Source organism: Molossus molossus, unplaced genomic scaffold (assembly GCF_014108415.1).
Source record: "Molossus molossus isolate mMolMol1 unplaced genomic scaffold, mMolMol1.p scaffold_m16_p_3, whole genome shotgun sequence".
Lineage (NCBI taxonomy): Eukaryota > Metazoa > Chordata > Mammalia > Chiroptera > Molossidae > Molossus > Molossus molossus.
Window position 1 is genome coordinate 65,472,059 of NW_023425366.1, and position 22,502 is coordinate 65,494,560.

General features: G+C 40.1%; 1 protein-coding gene across 21 annotated transcripts in view; it reads right to left on the reverse strand.

Moving 5' to 3' along the window:
- Positions 1-13,488: 13,488 nt before the first annotated feature.
- FAM172A (family with sequence similarity 172 member A) overlaps positions 13,489-22,502 on the reverse strand; it is a 419,901-nt gene continuing 410,887 nt past the window's right edge. For 8 of the 21 annotated variants that reach the window (XM_036280326.1, XM_036280324.1, XM_036280327.1 and 5 more), the window contains 2 exons: positions 19,455-19,593; positions 16,627-18,346 (listed from right to left, as the gene is read on the reverse strand). In XM_036280326.1, coding sequence (XP_036136219.1) covers positions 18,310-18,346; positions 19,455-19,593 — 176 coding nt within the window. In that variant the 3' untranslated portion in view covers positions 16,627-18,309. Of the gene's footprint in view, positions 13,619-16,625; positions 18,815-19,450; positions 19,594-22,502 lie in introns of those variants that run through there. The other 13 variants (XM_036280343.1, XM_036280344.1, XM_036280340.1 and 10 more) reach the window with 6 other exon arrangements.

Here is a 22,502-nt window from a genome sequence, read left to right on the forward strand (position 1 = left end):
TCTTCAGACCACCCCCCAAAAGCTTCAAAACAGAAGGAGTACTCAGGCAGGGCAGTTCATTTCTATTAAAAAGGCAAAACTTTAGCACTGATGAAAAACAGATGAATTTTTTCTCCCTCTCTCTGAAACAGTTACTCTCTTTTACTGATGTGAGTGACGTCAGCAATGCCTGTCCTATCCCCTTGGAGAGAAGGGAGAGAGGAGGAGGGGATGGAGGGAAGGAGCAGGGAGAAAGGGCTACAGAAAAAGAGAAAGAGCTAGCAGAGAGAAGAGGGAGAAGGGAGGGGTGGGGGGAGAGAATGAGAATGAATATCCTACACTTTTGGGCCAAAATTCCACAAAGAGTGGGCAAAACAATGCTTTAGAAGCTGGTGATTGATAGGACACCTTTCTCTACCCTCACCCGATCTACATATTCTAACATATGGAAAGCTTACAGGCCCTGTGCACTTATAGAAGCCGATAATGCATTAGCTCTCAGCAATATTTACAGCACCACTTTTAATACACACCAGATGGTTCGCGACTGTGCCGCCTCAGCCAGCTCACTCCTCGATTTTACTCGGCGGCACTTTGTTGCAATTACGCTCCATGCTGAGACCAATTTTATTGGTGACCTATTTTTCATATTTGCGGCATTTTATGTTAAAAACCTCCTCTCTGGCCTTTTCGTAAAGGGGAGCGCTCAAGAAGGGAGAGCTTAGGAGGACGGAGGGGCTGTCTAGGTGGATATTAATATTTATCATGGTGTTACCTACCTCAGGTTTAAGTAAGTAAACAGGATAGACATAAGTACTCCCGTCATTATGTTTGTTCACTCACCCCCTGTTTGTCAGACCCCCACGGACCGTCTGCGCGGCGCGCTTGCCTCAGAGTCAATACATCGGACCATAAATATTGTATTCCATTAATTATCACGCCACTGGCTGATCCTGGGCGCCGGCGTCCTCGAGCGAGGCAGGGCAAATGAGGACGCTTCCTGAGCATATTTCTAGGCTGGGAACCCCGCTGAAATGTTCGCGGTGCCTGGGAATTCCTCGAGCCGAGCGCTTGGCTCACCCCGGGCTGGGCCTGCGGCTGGCTAGCCAGGACGGGTGGGGGCGGGGGCGGCGGGGAAGGCCGGGCGCCACCGGGAGCGCTCAGTACCTGTTATCTTGCCACGCAGAAGGCCACAGGGAGAATCCCATTTGGCACGCCAGGAAATGCTTTCAACTTTATCTCCCGCCATGTAAATATTCCCGAGTGCCCGACTGAGGGACGTTGTTTTGCACAGAACAATATAAATATCCTATTTGCTGCAACGCAGGTGTGCTCTTCCTTCCCACCCCACCCCCCTCTTATAGTAACTCTTTATACCTTCTTCCCCTGGTTAAAAAAAAAATCACAGATGTTTACTTTATTGATATAACCTATACCATGGTTAGGCTGAGAATAATATGCCTCAACTAACAGTCATTTAGCAAATAATAGAGGCGTTCTGGAAGCTTTCCAATGCTACACATGTACTTGGTCATAAAATGATACGTGAAAAAATTAACATCTGCTTTCCTAAAATAAAGTGTGCCAAGTAGCTTTTTATGAATGCTTTCCTCATTTTAAAAAGAAATATGGAGAGATAAACTGGCACCCAGATGTATAGCATATTTATAATGGTTTTAGGATTTAAAGGTAGTTATTCATTGCACAAGCCATTTAAAAACTGACGGTTTAAAAGCTTCTTAACCCCAGACATCTTAGAATCCTGAAGAGTCTTCCAAATTTTATTATTTAAAGAGGAATTTACTGTAATTTAATTGCACATCAAGGCAGAACTATGTGCAAGTCAGAACACTACAGCCCGAGCTCTGCAGAAATTCCAACTCGCCGATTATTTACCTAATTTCTCAGCAAGGTTCCCAGGCCCTTAAGAAGGCAGAGCTGGAAAGTTGAGTTGGGCTCTTTTTTGTTGTTGTTTAATTCCACTATTAGGAAATGAGGCCTACCTTTGAATTATTTCATTAGGATTTGGCCTTTTGGGGGAAGGGGTGGGAACCATAATCATTAGTGGCTTTTTATTATTTCTACAATAAATGGCTAGATTCTTTGTTGAATAAGCTGCTTGAATGTTTTGCAGATGTTCCACTTAGACCAGATCTGACCCCCTATTTCCTCCCAAATAAGTCGCTTGAACTCTCCCACCAGTGCGTGTACTCCGGAGCATGCTCCCCATCCTGGCAAGTTTATAAGTGCAGAACATATTCTTATGAAATTTCCACCTAGCTGCACACATACGCACACAAATATATTCACACACACACACTCACACACTCCCACCCACTGAGCCTCTGAGCGTGGCAGAGGGTAAGAGAAGAGAAAAAAGGCAAGAAACTGGTGAGGCGGAATGGCAAGGAGGAGGGAAGTCAGCGCAGTGGTTACACCCCTGTGCGGAGACGCGCCCTCCCTGGGCCCCTCGCCCTCCTTTGTGCCTTTGGTTGAAACAAGGGGGGTGGCCCAGGTCCATTTCCCCCAAAGTGATGGGAATCTTGATTTGCCAAGTGCTTGGGGCGTCCGCCTCTGCAAGGTGTTCGGCTGTCCGGGCGAGCGGAGGCGAAGCCGGGTCGCCCCACAGGCAGCTGGGAGCATCCCTTCGGCTGCACCGCCCCAGCCGCTGCGGCCGATCGTGGGGACCGCGGGGCTTAACAAAGGGCTCCGGGGGGCGCGGGCACGTGACGGGGCCCAACGCCGCCTCGCGGGCCGGCCGCCGGGAGGGGCCGTCAGCCGGGGTGCCCTGTGGCTTCTCGACAGAAAAGGCACTGCCGGCGTGGGGCTGGCTGCGCCCGCCGCGCTCTGCCGGGAGGAGTCTGGTCTGGCTCCGCGCTGGGGAAGCCGCACCTCTCCTCTCGTCGGCTGTTACTTGAAAAGCACTTGGAAGAAACTGTGTGCGGGGAGGGCCTCGGGGTGGGCCGGGGCCAGGCTGCGAGGCTGAGGGGGGCCGGCTTGTGGGTGGATGGGAGGTGGTGGAAGAAACAGCTCCTTTCTGAGTGACAGGACCAAAGGGCAAACGGGGGGGGGGGGGGGAGCTCCTAATATGAATAGGAGAATTTTCAAGGTTTCGAGGAGTTACTCCCCCTCCCCCCTTTTAAGACCAAGATTTTTTCTTTTCTTTATCTTATCTCTTTCTTTCTTTCTTTCTTTCTTTCTTTCTTTCTTTCTTTCTTTCTTTCTTTCTTTCTTTCTTTCTTTCTTTCTTTCTTTCTTTCTTTCTCCTTTCTTCCTTTCTTCCTTTCTTCCTTTTTTTCTTCTTCTCTCTCTCTCTCTCTCTCTCTCTCTCTCTCTCTCTCTCTCAAGGTTGGAAGTGCATGTGCAAACGTGTCTTGCGGTGTTTCAGGATAAAGAATGATCCATTAAGTTTTAAAAATCTTCTTGGGTTGATAAAAATAATTGAAACATTTTAACATGGTCTCGTGGACTCGTGGACTCACTGACCAGAGCGGTTAAGGCAGCAGAGAAGTCACAACCCTACACTTGTGAGGCGAACAAAGGGACGTCTTACAAAGTTCTCCCTAACCCAATACCAAGCCTCACACCTTCACTTCTTGTTGGAAAAGAGATAGGGTCCTTGTTTAAACATCTCTAAGGTGATTATTAGATGCCTCTGTGAGAAATCAGTTTGGGAGAGGAAAGCGCATCACACACACACACACACACACACACACACACACACACACAGATTTTTAAAAGCCTGTCTGTATTTATAATTTAACCTTAGAAACACTTTTATTATCTCCATTCTCAACCTTAGCTTTTTTTTTTTTCTTTAATTGTTGAAGGACCATGCCTTATAGAGAAGAAAACCTTCCTTTAAAAGAGATTTAAACCCACAGTACCAGTTGTTTGTTGTTGTTACCATGATTATGATGGTTATTATGTCATCCCCTCCTTTTTGCACTTGATCTGATGAGAGAACTTTTTTAAAGAGTGTGAAATGAAGGACACAAAGACAGTATATTAATGAAAAGAAGAAAGTGGCCCTTTTAATGAGAACTAAAGAAAACTCAAATGTAGATGAAGTGTACCGTAAAAACTGCTTCAAAGTCTATCTTAATTCCCTTGGGCTCAGTCATCATGCACATGTGATAATTGGGAGTTCTGGATGGAGGTGAGGCGGCCACGGGGTGGGGAGGTGTGCATGCAGATTTGCCTCCCTGCCCTATAATTCCAAATACAGTTTAACCAGGAACTTGGAAATCTTACAGAACCCAGATTTGGCTACTTTGCTTTCAAATACTACTTCACCATTATTTTCCCCCTTTCTCAGTAACAGTGCTCACAAAAGGTATTTCATCCTCTGCCCTACGCCGCCCCCAGCTGTGGTATATGCTGGGCCATATTCTAGGTTTTGACTATTATTTTGTGATAAACTCTGTTTAATTTTCTATTTATTTTTGGACCTCAGCCTTTCTGGAGCACAAAAGTCCCCACAAGCAACACAGCAATAAATCCGAACAAAAATAAGACAGATTTCCTCATCGATGTGTAATAAAGTTAAAGGACATTGTTTTGTCAGACAAGCGCTAAGTAGAAAATAAATCTCAGAGTCTGGGGAAACAAAACGGAGCGCTGCTGGCATGTGTGTAAATTTACTTTTAAAAGCAATAAATCAATGTTAAATTAAACAGCTGGGTACCCTGTCTAGGAGAAGTTTCCGTGTTTAAGAAGACCTTGATGGGAGAAATGTGCTATTTAACAAGACACCAAAAAAAGTTAAATTTTTATTGTTATCTGAGGCAAGACCGGCCTGGGAACCTCTCTGAAGTTCAGAGGGGAAGAGGGAAAGAACAGACAGTGTGAATTGTATCTACTTTCCATCCTCAGATCCTTACATACATTTCCAGGCATAAGGGAACAAGGTTTCGTGGAAATGTTTTAGACGTTTTGTAAATTGTCTACTTTGACATTCCCTTTTTATTGACTTAAATGTGTTGGGTGGGTTGTGATTTTTTTGGGCAGGATTATTTTCTGTAAATACTATAACCCGTGGAGATATTTTAATAAGCACTTTGAGCATATTCTTATCTAACGTTTCCTTTATTCTCCGTGTGGTTGTTTTGCACAGTAAATAGCATAGTGGAAAAATAAAGAGATCTGTTATTTCCTATCTGTTATGCCTGTTTTCATTGAGAAGCACATCTGAGATTGAGTAGCATTTAAAGCTTAACTGTAATGTTTTAATACTAATTTCAAAGGTTGGTTGGTTTGTTTGGTTTTGGTTTTATTTTTTTTAACAAAATACTTCACTGGGAAAAATTATGTGTGGGGGCAGGGGCAGAACAATAGAAAAACTCAAGCTCTGGGTCTGTAGTCTAAGAACAATGTGAATCAATGAGTTATTACAAAGGCAATATTCAACAGCAGGAAATTAGGAGTAGTTTAGGGCTAGCATGTATGTACACTGGATCCCCCTCACCCTAATCTTAAAATGAAATTCCAAAAAGACTCAGCAGAAGCTCTTTAAAAAGCAGACATATTATTGAGATGAACCCTCTTAGTCTTTTGAATTTAGATCGAATGGTTAAAAAGAAGAATATGGGGTTCTTGCCTATACAGAAATCAGCAGATTACTCTACTTTCTTTATATGACAATCTCAGAAGCATTGTCTTGTTAACCCAGTTCCTCAGAATATTCATATAATTAGGTAACATCATTCAAACCTAAAAAATAAAAAAAGTGCTGTTTTACCCCCAAAAGCTACAAGCTAACAGAAGTATTTGGTAGCATTCTAGCTACCTTTGATTTTCTTCAGCCAAAGGAAACATCAAAGATCTGGCAGCCTGCAGAAGAATAAAGTTTTACTATTCATGTTTAGAAGGCAGCATTCAGTTTCCATGGCCATCCGAGGCTTGTTAAGTAACTCTGTGTCTTATGCCACTCAGAGATAGCTCGAATTGCCTGTCAGGAGATGATTGGGCAGCCTTGTAAACTCAGAGTGACTTTCTCAAACCCTGCGATGTGCTTTCTCTGCGCTGAAGCCCTGGGAGTCATGTCAGCCCAAGGTGAGCCTTTCAGGCGCTGCTCTTTGTCCCCATATGGAGGGGAAGGTGCAGAATTAGTTAGACACTAGACTGGTTTGGGGGTTGGGGGTGCTGGGGACGGAAAGGCCGCTTGTTCTAATTAAAGACAATAAGCAACCCTGTGAGGAGCTGTCCTTTAGCCTGAGCTGGCGGCAGAAAGGGTCTGTCTCACCTCAGTAGTTAAGTTTGTTTGAGCTGGCTGGCGGGGCGAAAAGCAGAAACCTGCAGGTAGCACTGGGCGCAGGTGAAACTGGGCCCGAGCTGGCGGTTAAGTCGCAGCAGGTGCATCTTGAAGTTCCCCCTTTGCCTCCCAAGTCCCTGGTCTCTGTGCTGTGTTGGATTCGGGCGCACTTTGATTCTAACTTTGCTTGCTAGATGGCGCTCGGTGTCTCAGGACCTTCCGTTTCAGAATTAAAGCGGCTTTTTAGCACCGTTGTTCTCAACTAGTTGTGGGCATTTGATTAGCACAGTGCTGGTAATGTTACTATTGCCCTTGTTTCTGTCACCCTTGTTCACTTTTTGATGAGGGTAGCATCGAAGTGGGAGCTGCCCATCTTAATCTGTATAATAATAAAACTTAGTGACACTGTGCTCCTGAATTTAGGGCACATTTATGGCTCAATTACTCGTTGTGATACATTTTAAAGTACTACAGTAACTTTTCCCTAAGTAATCAGATTGAGATTTTCAGGAAGAAGATAAATCAGCAGGCCCAGATGGGTATTTACAATCCATGAGGTTTACCACCAGAGTCCACCTCCGGCTCCCACCACTACTGCCCATTCCTATTTCAGGATGAATTAAGCTGATTGGAGGGAACTTATAACTTTCATTTATCATTATGGTATATAATTAATTGATTCTAAAATTATTATAATTTTTTAAAGCCTGGATACTGACATTTATGTCCACAAAGAGTATGTTTTAATATTAGCAGTACAAGCCACCACTAATCTTGTTTCACATGAAGGATGATCTGGGGATTCTAATGTATATTTACTTTAATCAATAGGTGATTCTTTTTAGATATTCAAAGCACCTTTTTGGGGGGAACTCCTTTGTACTGAAGCACAAGGAGACAGAAAATCAATAGTTCTAACTTTCTGATAGAAAAAATTAAGATGAGCCCAAAGGACCCGTGTGTTGTTTTGTCCAATGAAGAGCCACTTGCACATCACCACTCTCACATTATTGTGCTTCCCTTGAAGAAAAGGTTGCAGGTGAGGAAGGCAAATGAGAGGGGGGGAAAAGAGAAGAAAGAAAGAAAACCTCTATATAGAGACATTTTACAAACCCTTTAACAAAAAAGAGTTTAACTTGTTACTTGCTTTTAGGATTTAGAGAACCAATTTGTATAGATATGTTCCACCTTTGGGAAAATCAATAACAATCAGAGCTGAGTGGTTTGGAAACCTTTTGTCAAAACTTGACTGCTTTGGTGAGGAACCCCGCAAAGTCTCTCTTTAGGTGTTAGGCTGAAACTAGCAGGCGCTGAAAACCTAAAGCGGAAAATTTACAACTTGATCAGCCCCAGCCACACACCAAAAAAACCGCTACTGGTGCAAACATATGTTCCAGATTAAGTTAAGCAAATGGCTCTCATTTTCTCAGGGTTGAAAGTTGATCATGAAAATTCAAATTTGAGTGAGCTGTGCTTCCAGTGGATCAACGGATCCTCAAAGCTTATAAATTCCTCCCAACTCTTCACTCAAGAGATTTCATATATTTTATTACCTTCTTGAGATCCTAGTGTAGAATCCCTTGCAAATTTAATTCAATCAGGTATTACTTTCTAGGAATACATACAGTTTTAAAAGTGGCTAAGTTGAAAACTAGGTGTGTTCTTTCCTCTAATGTTAAACTGTTCATGTGTAACTCGGTTGTTCTAATGCTTTGTCTATTTCCTCACGTACATACTAATGTTAAAAAGCAGAACTTAAATGGTTGAATTCATTTTAAAGTTCCTTTAAAGTTTTGTTTGCCAGAGGAGTAGGTGGTTTTTGTTTTGTTTTGTTTTTTTACAGCATGATACAAAATAAAGGATTGCTCCCAAAGCCTTTAATTATATTAAGGAAAGAAATCAGGGTGGTTCTTTTTATGGGGTTAACTGTCTTTTGTAACCTCCCTGTGGTCATCCAGCCATTTCCCAGCTCAATTGTTTGAAGACTAGTCTGGCAATAAGATGTCTTATAAGGAAGTTTAGAGTTAACTCCCGACTTTCCAAGATAGCTAGCTCCCTAAGCAAGTTCCAGAGGATGGAGCGAGGCACCACACCCCTCTGGTCCCTTTCTATACAACCTCCACAGTTGTTCCCTCTCTTACCTCCCCGTATCATCCTGCAGATTTTAACCAATACTGTCATGTTGAAGTTTGGTAGTTATTGTTTACATTTCTCCTTTCCCCAAGGGGTCTTGGCAAGTGCTTAAGAGATTATTGATTTCCAAGAAACCAAATAAAGAAGCCTGTTCTTTTATAACATATGAAATACACACTTTTCTTTAACTAAATAGGCAGTGTATATTTGACATTGACAAATGAGCAAAAGACAAGGAAACTTATTTTAAAAGACTCTGAAGGGGAAAAATGGACAGAACAGCTGCAATCCTCTAGAAAACTGAAATTGGAATTAAAGAAAAAGCTTGGTAAATGGAGGAGAATTGCGATTTATGCTATAAAATGGTTTAAAGTTCATTGAACACATACAGGTGGTGAGCAAACATTGTTGGAGCCGCTCCTTGTGGGTGTGTGTGTGGCGGGGGGCGCTAATCAATATCACTCAACGTTTTTTAAAATGAGCCTCTTGTATTTCTTTTCTCCACACTGAAAAGTGATCCTGAAATATCCACACAGGTCTAGAAGTTTCTGATTTACTTAGAACAACCCAGAAAAGTTATTCTGAAAATGTGTCAAGAATGCACTTTTTTTTTTTTTTTAAAGCAAGAAATTCCTGATTATTTAAATAGAGATTTTAGCTATCTCATCCCCCAGGTCATAAGGAAAATCCCTAGTGCAGGAAAAGAGAGTCTCCAAAACTCAGATGAGGGAACAAATGGCTAGACAGCCAGTGCAGTAAGTGCTGTCTATTCCACCGGTATCCCCACAACTCCCCTGCACCGTCAGAGGAAAGCTCCTTGTTTTTTCACGCACCTGATTCCCTTCTTTTGCTCCTGAACCTCCGGAAGGTGAGAATGAAATACATCGTTTATCCAAAGATGGAAGCTCAGTTCATAGACCAAGCTCCTGACAATGATACCAGCAAAAGATATGCAAATATTAGGGAGATATTTCAGTTGCAGTTCGGATCTTGGGAGGTGCACCCCAGTCTAGAATATGTGAGTCTCCAAGTTACTCTTATTCAACAGGTCCCTTTGCTACCCTGCACACTTCAGCTGCCCAACTGCCTCAATGTGAGTTCTCCCTAGTTTTTCGGTAGAAGGGTGGGTAGAAGGGTCGAGCGGCTACTTTAAACAGCTCCTGCAATGGCTGAGTTTCTCTAGGAGCATGAACTTGTTTTAGTATTTGAGCAAAACGACTCCTGTGATGGTAACAATGACTAAACCAAGAGAAAAAAAAAATATCTTTGGGAAAACTCAGCAGTGACTTTGCACATTAAAAAGGGAGCAAAAACTTTGTGTAAGCAGCATTCTATGAGAAAGATTAAATTGTTAACCTGTGAAATATTTAGTAAAATGTTTTTATGTCTTAAGGGAGAGAAGAATACAGTGTTTTGAAGCTAAATTGCTAAACTGAGGAACCACGGAAATATTTCATTGTAATATTGGGCCACGTAGAGAATATTATCCTGAAATTATTGTAGTACATTACGTACTATGCAAAAACAATTTTGAAATTGGTTTATTAAAGCTACTTTACAGGAAAGAAACCCCTTTAAGATACTAGGGTTCTCTCTATTTTTCACTCTCCTGGCCCTTTCTTGTGAAGTTTGGATTAAGTTGGTTTGAAACTGTTTTTGTACAATTAATATTTAATAAAAATTTGTTTCTGGCCATCTCACCTGCTCTAAATGCAGTAGTTTCATCTTCAAAGTCAGTTCAAGAGAGTAGATGACTAGAATAGGATGGCAGTGGAAGGGAAGAGATTTCCCTCAAAGTCCGAAAGTGAGGTGAGTTTCAATAAAGCAATGTGCAATTTGAAATCTTTAAAAACTAGTGTTGTCTTAGGAGTGGTGACTTATGTGTTTCCAGGGAGACCACAACATGAAAAAGATACTGCACAAAAGTGATCTTCCTTTACTGTACTTTTCTTAGCGCGACAGTTAAAAAGAAAGCCAAACAGGGAGACCTGTGGAAATTTGGAGGTTGGAGTTGAGGTCTGCATGTAGGAGAAGAGGTGGTGGTGGGTACTGAGCCAGACGCGCCCCCTTTTTAGTGCTGTCAAATAAGTTGCTGTCGGGCTCTTTAGCGGGCCACCCGGCTCCCGCTGCACAGCTACCTCCCTCGGGGCGGCAATTAACCAGTACCTGGGCCACCAGACTCCTCCGACAGCTCTGGCCCTGCGCAACGCCTTGGGACCAAGGGTCAGGGGTGTCTGGACATAGTCTCCTCTTACACAGGTCCCTCGCGTCTAAGATCATCAGTCCAGGGAGAATGTATTCATCATAGTACAGACCTCTTAAACTGGAGCCGGTACAGATTTGGCCAACTACGTGGTGGTGATGAAAAGTTGGCCAAAGAAAGTTGTGGGGCAAGACTTCTACAGCAAAAATGACGGAGAGTGACGCTGCTTTCATTATGCAGTAGATGCAAATCCGGGGGGCAGGCAAATGGTGTGTCAACTCTGGGGCACTGTTAGCACCAAGCTTGGGGCAAGAAAGACTCACCACCCACAAACTGCATACTTTAAAAACTTATTGTCGCTTTGGGCCCAGATCCTAAGATTTTAAGAGCTACTTTCCTATGGTGAGGGAGTGATGGAAGAGAGCGATCAGGCGAGGGCCAGACTTCGGGGTTCTGGCGGAGGGAAGCGGGAAGGGGGCGCGCTGAGCGCTGTCCATGGTGCTGGGAAGAACTCCGCTTCATTTCACTGTACCCAAACAGAGCTCAGGTGTAAGGAAGGGGAAGAGAAACCAACAATATCTACGGCTGAGAATTTTTGTTCTCTCCGCGAATGTGGAAAATACGCATGTGGGTATACGATTTATACAGGATTCTAGGAAAATTCTCCATTTCGCAGCCCCTACTGCTCGGGCGAAAACAGTGTTAACTGGTCATTTTTAGGATGGTTTCCTCCTTAAAGTTTTCCGTTTTTCAAAATAATGTAACCATCAATTCTTGATGTAAAAGTAAAGAGGAAGGCGGAAAGAAAAAGGGTGATTTGAGACTTTAAACATATCTAAAGGCACTTACCTATTTCCAGATCTGATGGGATATAAAAGCACAGCACGACTTAGCATCAGTTTATTGAGAAAGTATTAAAAATATATAAATTCAATTTCATTTGAATAATTCTCTAAACTCCACGCTGGCCAAATGCTGCAATAATATTTTTGTCAGCAAGAATTAAAGGAGCAATTTACCTATTGTAGTGTGTGTGTGTGTGTGTGTGTGTGTGTCAATTTGAAATTGCTAAGACTTAATTCTAAGTTCTAAAACAGTACTCTAACAACTGCAATCTAGTAAACATTTTTGATTTCTTAAAAGACAGGTGGCTAGAAAGAAAGCAGGATACAGATAGAAATTATTTCAAGATTTCAACAATAACTAAATAGAAACAGCCTACTTAGTAGATGAAACTTTAAAATGTTTTTCCACACAGGTGTAAAACACATGCTTTTAGAAAAGTGTGTGTATATATACACACATATATAATCATGTGACAAAACTGCAGGTAGAATACTTTGTTTGGTCAAACTAGAAATGTGAAAAACAGAAAAATATGTTAATCTCAATTGTGTTAATCATAAAAATTTTAGCCTCAGTAACTTGAATCCATGTGATACTGAAGAAGGGAAAGAACAAGAATTCAAACAGCTGACACAATGATCAGCAGCAACTGACAGCATCTCATATGATATTTGATATCAAGCACTAGATCAATATTTGTGAGATCAATGCAATTTTAATGGTTTTCTTTCAAAACTGTATGAAAGCCAAATTGTGACTCTCTGTGCTAGGGTTATTTTTAGAGCTGGTTATTCTAGGGGATGATATTAAATAATTTACTGAGGCAAAGCAAAAGCAAAAAAAAAAAAAAAATTAAAAACACTCACAAAACACCCCCCCCCCCCAAACCAAACCACCACAACAAGCCATTAATATTTGTTTTGGTTGATAAATCCTGATTATCTAAGTACCAGGAGAAGTTATAAACATTTATTTTTTAAAAAGAACATTTATAATTAAAAACAAAGAAAATAAACCTTTGGGAAAATGACTTGGAGGTACATAAAGATGAACTGGATCAGAGATACCTTTTTCAGACACAATGGGTTTAGGTGGCACTTGAGCCAAAAGAAATGAAAATGATAAAAAGAGAAAACCTATGCCTTTCAGCTACAGGGTCAATCCCTTCATGTGTGGAATTCAGGGGGAAATAACAGATTTCTCTGTATCCCAGGCAGAGTAGAAAACTGAGAGCCTTATTTTAAACTCACAGCCAGGTTTCCATAAAGGTCAAATAAAGGGGGGAAAAAAAGGAATTAGGTATACGTAGTGTCTATTACTTTCAAGAGTCTATATCTTAAAAAAAAACCAAAAAAACTGCAAATTAATCTAACTCAGAGGTATATAGGTCCTCCATCTGTAAATCTTTAAACAGTCATCTAGGATGGTTTTACTCTTTATTTTTGTCTTCATTGCTTAGACAGTAGCATTAATTCATTTGCTTACCAACTCATTTTGTTTGATATAAATGTAACCTTGTATTTATTTAATTAATTTATTTATTTTTACAGATTCAATTTTGAGGAATTTTCACCAAGAATTCAAGATCTTCCGTCCAAACAGTAATTTCTGGAGAGGCAATGATGGGGGTGGCCCAAGAGGGACTGTAACTAGGTGAACCTTTCAGTGAGGCAAGATGTGGGGACTGTGGAGAGTGTTCCTGAAAAGCAGATGTTTAAGTTTTTAGACTAAAAGAAAAAAAAAATCTTTCATTTATAGTTCAACTCTAATTAAAAACGTGGGAGAAACTGATTTCTTTTTCACCTGAAATATTTTAGAAAACTTCTGATACCTGACCTCTAAAGACTACTCATCCTTCTTCAAGAAAGAGAATAAAATATTTCAAAACTATACAATACTTAAACTCTTCCCCTCAATGCTTCTTTTTTTCTACCATTTTTCTTGATGACAGTATAATGCTTGGTAAAGAAAGTGTTAATATACAAACATCACTTCAAATAAAATGCACTTTTATTATATGCTTTTAGATGAAACACACACCTAAATCCTTGTGCAGCAGAATTAAATCATGCACCTAGTATATTCCTGAGCAGTTTAGGTAAAGTCATATTTTCCAGGATTTTAATAACTTCACAACAAACAGTCACTCTCTGCATGTGTCTCTGTGCTCCATTGTATTTCAAGTCTGGCAGATTGCCTACAAACTAAAGACACCAACAGTTTAAATTAGTTTTTCTTTAATGAAACAAAGCCATTTACACACAACTACACATTAGATACAAACAGAATCTACAGATGCAAATGAACTTGAGGCATTAAAATATTTATTCCAATGCCTTGCAGAATTTGAATATGAAAATTTTATTTAAAAGAAAATTAGTTTACAAACAATCCTGATGACCAACATATATTGAGTGCCCACTATGTTACAGGCGTGGAAAAGACAGTCTGTATATGTTGCCTATTTCTTGTGAAATGGGCATACGAACCTCATGGGTGACTATGTATATGTCTGTGGTATACACATAATATACATATATACATATTTTTCTATTAGGTCTTTAAAATAAACCTGAGTTATTTCAAAGAAGGAAATTAACTTTATATTCAATTGTAGTTAATTCAGACTTAATTTTGGCTAATGATAATTTGACCAATAATTTTTTTCTTTATAGCACTGAAGGCCAGTACTTGGAATTTAAAAGTTTAGTGTTCCCAAAATGCTGCTCTTCCTAAGCCACTTTGAAGTAATGCTAGTGAGTCTAAGATCCAGATCTACATGTTAATCTCTAGTTCTGCCTTCAAACAGAATTCAGTTACAAAGAACTTGGAAAGATTTTGAATCTATTCAGGAGAGGAAAACTCTTTAATTTTCTGAGGAGTAAAAACTCCCCAAGAAACTTCATATAGCTTCTTAGATTTTGCTTAGCATACGTGATAAAACATTGATTGTTGCAGTTTGGTGACCCATGAAATTTGGGGGTTAGTTTTCTCTTCAGACCAGAGCATATAATTATGCAAATAAAGAGCTGTCACTGATCTAGTGAAATACTCACAAACACATGCACTCTGAAATTGGACAGAAAAGTGAAAATGGCTGGTGATGTGATGGTGCCATGGTTTGTTTTCCTGCCAAGTTTCTATCCAAGTTCATTATTCAAATTGCAAACTTTAAAAGAGACATATCATTCTTAGGTTGCTGGTTGTCTTTTCATTTCGAATTCTTTGTATTGGTACTGCAGGCTGGCTACAAAGTACAGTTCAACATTATTTACCTATGACAGTCTCCCATGTTACCGGATGTAATAGCCAAGGAAGAAAAAGCTGGATGATCTGGGAAGAAAGATGCAGGGCCTCTCCTGATTTTTTTCTAGAAACATGTTTCCTATCTGTTTCAAATAGAACTAAACTCCAACAATATAAAACTATAGTGAAAGGTTTTTGACATAACTCAAGGGAAAGAATGGGAAAAGTTGCCTGGAAGGCCTCATGGATTAAGTCAAATTTCCATTTTCAAGCTTTTTACATTCAAGGGGAAAATACTGGTCACTGCGTGATATCCACTTAATGGTCAAACTTTGAGGACGATTTTCTCCTACCTAGCAATTAAAGCCCACTATATAATATTTGGTGACTTCAACCTTTATGGTTCATGTACAATGACCATTCCTCTAAAACCTTTGTGCTAAGAATTAACAAGACTTCTCCAATCTAACCACGCTCTTTGACATTGAGGTCTCCCAATCCCAAAGTTACCACTGCACAGGCTATTGCATAATTTCAGATGTCATGGAGAGTCCCACTGATGAAATCTGAGAAGGCTCATGTCAGACCACTGACTGCTGAAGACATCACTACATGAAAGATCAGTGGTGTGAAACTTTAAAAACATCGATCCAAATGAATCAATTAAATCAACATTCATCCTTCCTAAGTGTGAGGTTTAAAACTATCATTGTTGCTTTTTTTAAAACCCTACATAGATTTCAAGATAAGTGTTGGAATGCTTTGATGGCTACTTCTATTCTTGAATCTCCGTTAATCGACTTTGTGCTGTTTCCTTCTTTTCAACATCTTCCACTTGGTGTACATTCTTTACTTTTAGTACAGTGCATGACAGTTGCAATGCTTTAAATCTAAAACCGTCTAACAAAGCTGACGCTTTAGGTAGGGTAGCTTTAAGCTCTGTGAAGTGTTGATTAAAAACCCTTTCCCAGACTCAAACTGATCTTTTTGGAGATTAATAGAATATTAGATAAAAGGAAGACGAACAATTCAAGAGACTCCCACTCGGTCACTCTATACAAGGAAGGAAGGAAGGAAAGTATTCAATTTTTGAAAGGGAGTACCTCCTGGAGTCTTTTATTTTATATTATTACAGTCCCTAATAAGTAATCATAAAATAACCACCACTATTATCCCTCCCTTTTTTGGCCTCCCATATTTCAAAGATGAGAATGTCTCACATTTATTTAAAGACTTTTTTCTTTTCTCTACAGAGGCATTGGGAAAGTTTTGGAGAAATTTTTAGACTTTGTATAATAGTAATTTTTCTTAATGAATCAGGATTACAAATATAAAAATGAACCTGTCAATTTACAGTTACAAACTATGATTATGAGAGGTGACACACATGTGTTTGGATTGAAACTCCGGATAATCCAGAGAAACATGAAAAAAAAATTTAATTTATTAGCACTGATAATATAGTTTACATATTTTGTCACTCACACTCTCTCAAAGGAGTTACAGGGTTTAAATAAGGAAAAGCTGTAAAATAAGTGTAAACAAGGTATTTTCAGATTGTACTTCATAATACATCAGGGATTTATATAAAGATTTGGGAGTGATTTAATCCCACCAGACTCCTTTTGGAAAACAACAGTTGTTTACTGTATACTAAGGCATATTTTATAAAATGATAGTTTAACAACAGGTTCACATTTCCTTGTAGCTAAGGAGATATTTTAGACAATAAAAACAAATCTATTAAAAAAAATGGTAGCTCTGTGAAAGGTCCAAGCCAAATAATGACTCAGAGTTAGAATATTACTTTACAGCAACAATAATAGTAATAATAAGAAACTATAAGGTTTAAAATATTGAGGAATGGTATCTCATCATTCTTTTTAAGTTTCCACTTTTATTAGCATCTATACATGAATAAATGAACTTCTGAATAAGAATAACACACCGCTGCTTGTTGGGAAAATTGTTTTTATTTTAAAATGGTAAACAGAAATATATAATATACAGGAAACTCCTGCGTTTCACTTTTTAATTTTTTGGTATACACAATAATGTAATCCAGGTTGAAGTACAAGGCAGAAACTTGAGAAAAGATCAATTATTACATGTAGATTTTCTCTTCCCCCTTCAAATATCACAAAAACTTAATGGCTGCCTGGTTAGGTACCTTTAGAAGCTTACATCTGGCTTTTATGTTTTAACAGGATGATTCTGAATCTTAGATTTATCAACAACTCTTTGCTCCCCATTCCAGTTGCTCTAAGAACTGAGTGTATTATTAAAAAGAACCCCACATCCTAACTTTAAACCTCTACTGTCCTAAAAACCAGTCTAAAGAAGCCAAAATGGGGAGAAGATCAGGGCCAAAACATTAACACCTGTCGCCCTGAAGCAGGAAGGCTACTACCAACTGATCATTGTCACTCCAGGAAAATTGAGGTGAAGGATATTATTACCTTTATCCCAACAGACCCATAATCAACAGGTTAGAAAGTCCTACATTACAAAAAATCTTATCAGTCATCAGCTGGAGGTCTGGGACGGTTTGCCTAATTCTCTCCGGGTGGCTACTGTTCAGATCCACAAGTAGAAATTACATTTACACAACTTAAGTTTGCAAATAGCTCTATAGATAGTTAAATAAGGCCTAACAACCCAGTAGCTTAAACTATTAAAGGCAATTTAACACTGATTTACTAGTTAAAAGTAAAGGTTTTTAAAAAGAGAGGTGAGAAAGTCTAAGAAAGGAGTGATTTGGTTTATAAGCTGAGCATATTTACTTTGCTCTAATTCAGCTGCAGAAGCGTCACAAATTCAGCATTCCACAAGTGCTGATTAAAAAAAAAAAAGCAACAAAATTAGTTTCCTGTGAACGTTTTCATATTCTGAAAACACAACAAAATTTGTAACACTTTGAAAAATATATTCAATCTACATCAACTTTCAAATCCTCTCAATGGAAGTTACCTTTATTTTATACAGATCACCATTACTTCTAAAACAGAAAAGATTGCAGACCAATGGGCTTGACATTGTTGGGGTTACACATTTTAAGCTATCCAGAAGCTGGGTAATATGAAGTTTTGATTTTTCCTATATTGTTTCTGCTAAAATGACATGGAAAGTATATGCATATATGGCCATTGAAAAAAAGATCACTTTAATTTGCCATAATTAAAACTATAGGAACTAATTAATATACTTGTATACCAAACAAACATATTATCAGTTTTAAAACTTGCTGAAATTGGTTCATAATATAAAAACATTTTATCCATGAGGTGGTTATTTTGTTCTGAGGAGTCAGACAGTTCTAAGTCATTTTGGGTACATTTTATGTCCTCAAATAAGGCAGGCATATTGTTGCATATACTTTAAAAAAGTATGATTATTAAATTTAGATCCTCATCTATTAGAAACAGAATCCTCACTAGGTAATTAAATTCTTCAAGTAATTAAAAATGATGTATAATGTTTGAATGTAAAAGCCAGCAAAAATTTTAACTTATTTTACCTTTTATATTTCACAGTGTTGGCCAGATCTTAAGCTGGATTAAAATACTCAATAGTTGAAACCGTAGGGCAAAACCCTACAGAGGAAGTGGACTGCTAAAAATCGTCTCATTGGATTGAGAGGAGAAATCTTTCACATCAGGTTGTTCCCTTTCTGTTGGAGCAGAAAACTGAAAGAATCATTTTAAGTACACTTAGCCTTTCAGAAGGAAAGACTCCAGACTACACAGGTTCATTTTTCTGATGATGATTAAAAATTCTATCCGTAAAAGGGTCTAACTCTATAAAAGATTCCAACAGATCATTCTAGTTAGGATTAACGACAAAAACAAACTTTCTCCACATTAAGATTTAAAAAGCAAAACTTAAGTGTGCTATCTACATTACAATGCCACTCAATATAGATTATATATTTAAAAAGTAAAGTCAATTCTAATGATAAAGTTGGAAATTCCATTGAAAAGGGGGCCTTCACACGTATGCTTAAAAGATTTGTTCGTCATTATGTTTTGGTTTAAATAATCTCTCATGAAAATAGAGACTTGTGTTAAAAATGTCGTATTAAACTGGCAAGGATTTTCAGCGGTAATGTGCATTCGGTACTTCACAGATTTTTTATGCAAAGTTTTTCTTCTGGTCTGAAAATGAAAATAGATCGTTAGGGAGAGAACAATTTGAGCTCCCAAAACTACTTAGTACATCATGGCATTCATGTTCTGAATTTAAATTTGGCTTTTTTTGGGTGTGTGTGTGTGGGGGGAACTACCTTAAAAAAAGGCGCCCTCAGTGAAAAACCTACTGAACAGGGAAGTTTGAAGTCCAGAATAAAGTTTGCTTCTGTTGGAGAGGGAAAGAAGTGGACCTGACCAAGGGGGCCGGGCCGGGTGGGGAGCGGCTGCGCAGCAGCGGGCGGTAGGACCGCGCAGACGCCGCTCGCCCGCAGCCCGCGCGGCTCGGTCGGGCAATTAGAGGCGCGCCGGCCGTGCCGGGCAGGGCGCTGTCAGCCTTAATCTGAGCGCTGACTGGCAGCGCGAAGCCCGAGCTCGGCCCGCAGGAAGCACGACCAGTGAACCCATATTGCTTTGACAGTTGCACTCATCTAGAAATAATGCAAAACGCTATTTAGATGTATATATCACGACCCCGTGCTCTAGGAAGAAAACAATCTAATGAGGGGCTGGGAGGCTGCTCGCTGACAGCAGGCAGTTAGGAGCCGAGGGGATGCATGCTCGAGTGTGGGTCCTGGGCGTCCCCTCCCCCGTTTCGCTCTCCTCTTACAGCTCCTCGTGCTTGATTCTGTGCGAGCGCCGCGTCAGAGCCGGTTTAAGGGAACTGGTCTTGGCCTCAGAGGCTTCGGCGAAGAATTTGAAAATAGACGGGAAGCTCTTCCAGGAAGTGAGCTCGTGACGGTCAGTGCCTGCAAAAAAACCAGAGCCGGTTACAGGGGCCTCGGCCCGGGGCGATGTAGGGGGGTGGCGACTGCCAGGCCGAGCCCAGGCGCAGGCTGCGGGGCCTCTGCCCCTGGAGCCCGCCCGAGCCCCGCGGCCTCTGCAGACCGCACCTTTACGCGGTCCACTGTGGCCCCGGGGCTCGGAGCGAGCTGACGTCCAAATCCGTGTGTCCGCAGGTCGCCCGGGGCGGCGATCTGGAGACCTCCGCCACCTCCGACCTCAGCCCCATCCTACCCCCCCACCCCACAGGAGGAAAGTCCGGACATCCCCGCGGGTCGCCCGAGGCGCGGCCGGAGGCCCCGGGGCCTCAGCCCCTCTGGGCCAATCGAGGCGCGCGGCGGGAAGGGCCACTCCCTCTCCCGCTCGAAACCACCCACCTCCCCAGGCTCCGCGCGCGCAGGGATTGGTTTCCCCGGTGCGCGGAATCCAGCTTCAGCACCCACCCCAGAACACCCACGTTTATCTGCTTTCCAGGGGAAAAAATCAAATCGGATTTTCTTGCCTCTGCAGGAAGCGTGCTATTAGACAGGATTGCCTCGCCGAGGTCACTGAGACCAAATTGTACGGGGATGCTTAATGAAGGACCAAATGCAAAAGAGACTTTGCATGTAAGTGTCCCAGCAGGCTGCATTTTTAAAAACAGATTTTAGGGGGCAGTTTTTGAAAAGCTATGAAAAAAAAAATGTTTCAAAGCAATGACTACTACAAGAGCATCTAGACCTCCTATTTTGTCAGGAGACATTCAATTTAGAAAACGCAGGCTTATCACTCTGTGGTTTCAATTTAATGGTAATGTACATTATTTTTCAAGTCAAATCCACCTTCAGCTTAACAGGCAAAAAACATTGATGTAGACATAACAAATGCGGACATTAATCTGTTTTTGACTCCTTGTGATAGTTTATATCATTTTACCAGTAGACTCACAACTAAACAATTTTAAATTAAAAAATAAAAATAGTAATTACTAAGACTCTCATAGAAATAACGAGTGAGTAGATTTAAGACAGTTGAAATCTCTTCTTAGATCACTCAATTATGCAGAGCAATACTGCCTGGAAGTCTCCAGATTCAGAGCCTCTGTCTGATACTTTAACATTGTTAATGATAATTCTTTAGTCTGTAATAGTAGGTCATTGCTATGGTTACTCTACAATGGTGCAACACTTTGCTTTCCCCTTCAGCTATTCGCTGAGACCTGGTAACCACATTTGTTGCCTAGCAACAGTTTTGTGACAGTATCACAATCTCAGAGTTACAACAATAAGGATGGGATGGCTGCAGTCGACCAGAGAGCAGAAAGCTACAGTCTGTGCATATGACTTAGTTGTGGGAGCTGGCTCTACCAGAGAACCCCTCTCTTTATAGGTGCCCTCACAAGGATGCTCTCTATCCTCTTCTTTGCAGATCGGCCTTAAAAACCAGCATTTGAAACTAAGATCCAGTACTGAAGTCATATTCTTGAGAAATATCTTCCAACAGTACTATATTCTGACTAAAAAATGAGGTCATTTCTCTATTTTCTTACTCATTTCAGGCAAAATTCAATGTTATTCAATGGGAGAGAGAGATGAGTGGAGATTTATCCTGGCAAGTCCTAAAGTGACTGACTGGATTTTGACAAGTCTTAATATAATTCTTGTGGGAAGAAATTACACATATGCCTATCTGCATCAATAGGTGTGTAAATTTTCAAGTTCTTTAAAATATATGTAACATCCAGATACTTATTATAATTTTGAATTTGGAGGCATTTATATTCTCCAAACCCAAGTGAGCAGTTCTACACATGTTCAAACATATCAACTTTAAATAATATTTTGTGGATATATCTAGAAGGCGGCCCATTTTCTGGAAAGGTCTATGAAATGCCTGTCCCTATGTCTATAATGGTTGCAACTCTAGTTTCATTTCAACAATAACTACTAATTGTACTTATAATGATAAAATATTTAAAAATCAATCGTGTTTCTTCTTTTTGAAAGATTATTCTCAGATGCATACTTCATGGCAATCCCAAAACACAGTAAGAAAAAGAAAAGGTGTTATTTGTCTCTTTTTCTTCCTATTTCCCATGTTTCCAGGCTCATTTGGCATTCCCTCCACAGTGATCACACTTACACTTACTAGTGTTACCAAGACTATGATCAATTTGTGAGCTTTCTTAGGGAACTCTTCTCATAATTCCTCCTACCCCCCTGAAAATCAATTCAATTTTTGAATCTAGAGGGACCTAACGAGTCAATGGTCTGAAGCAATTTTAACTCCTTTATTTTTTTTTCTTCTCTGGTGACAATCTTTCTGAAGGATGAACAAATTTCCCTGGTGATAAAATCACTACAAAGGCTTTTTAGTTTTAGCTTATGATTACTCTCCGCTTGATTAGTCCTTGGTTGAAAAGACCAAAGTCCTCGAGATAACAAAGTATCTGCACTGGCTTTCAACATTTACCATTGCGATTTAAGAGTATAAATAATGAGAAGGTATACTCTGTCAGAGGAAGGAAAATTGCTAGGAATAAAGGTAATAAGCAAGGTGATTAGTAACTGAATGACAGAGAGTGACATGGGGGAGGAAGAAAACTCCCTAAACTAAGGAGTGGTAACATTAATATTTTCTAGAAAAATGACTTTCTTTGTACATTTTTGAAAGTAGATAAATAGCATTTGGAAGTTAGGCAATTGCATGTTCATCTGGTGCTACATATACACATTTCAAGAACATGTTTGGAAACCATTTTCAAAAAATTCAGGACCAAAGTTCAATTAAAATATTTACAAATTGCCCGGCCAGTGTGGCTCAGTGGTAGAGCATCAACCCATACACCAAGAGGTCACCAGTTCAATTCCCAGTCAGGGCACATGCCCAGGTGGTG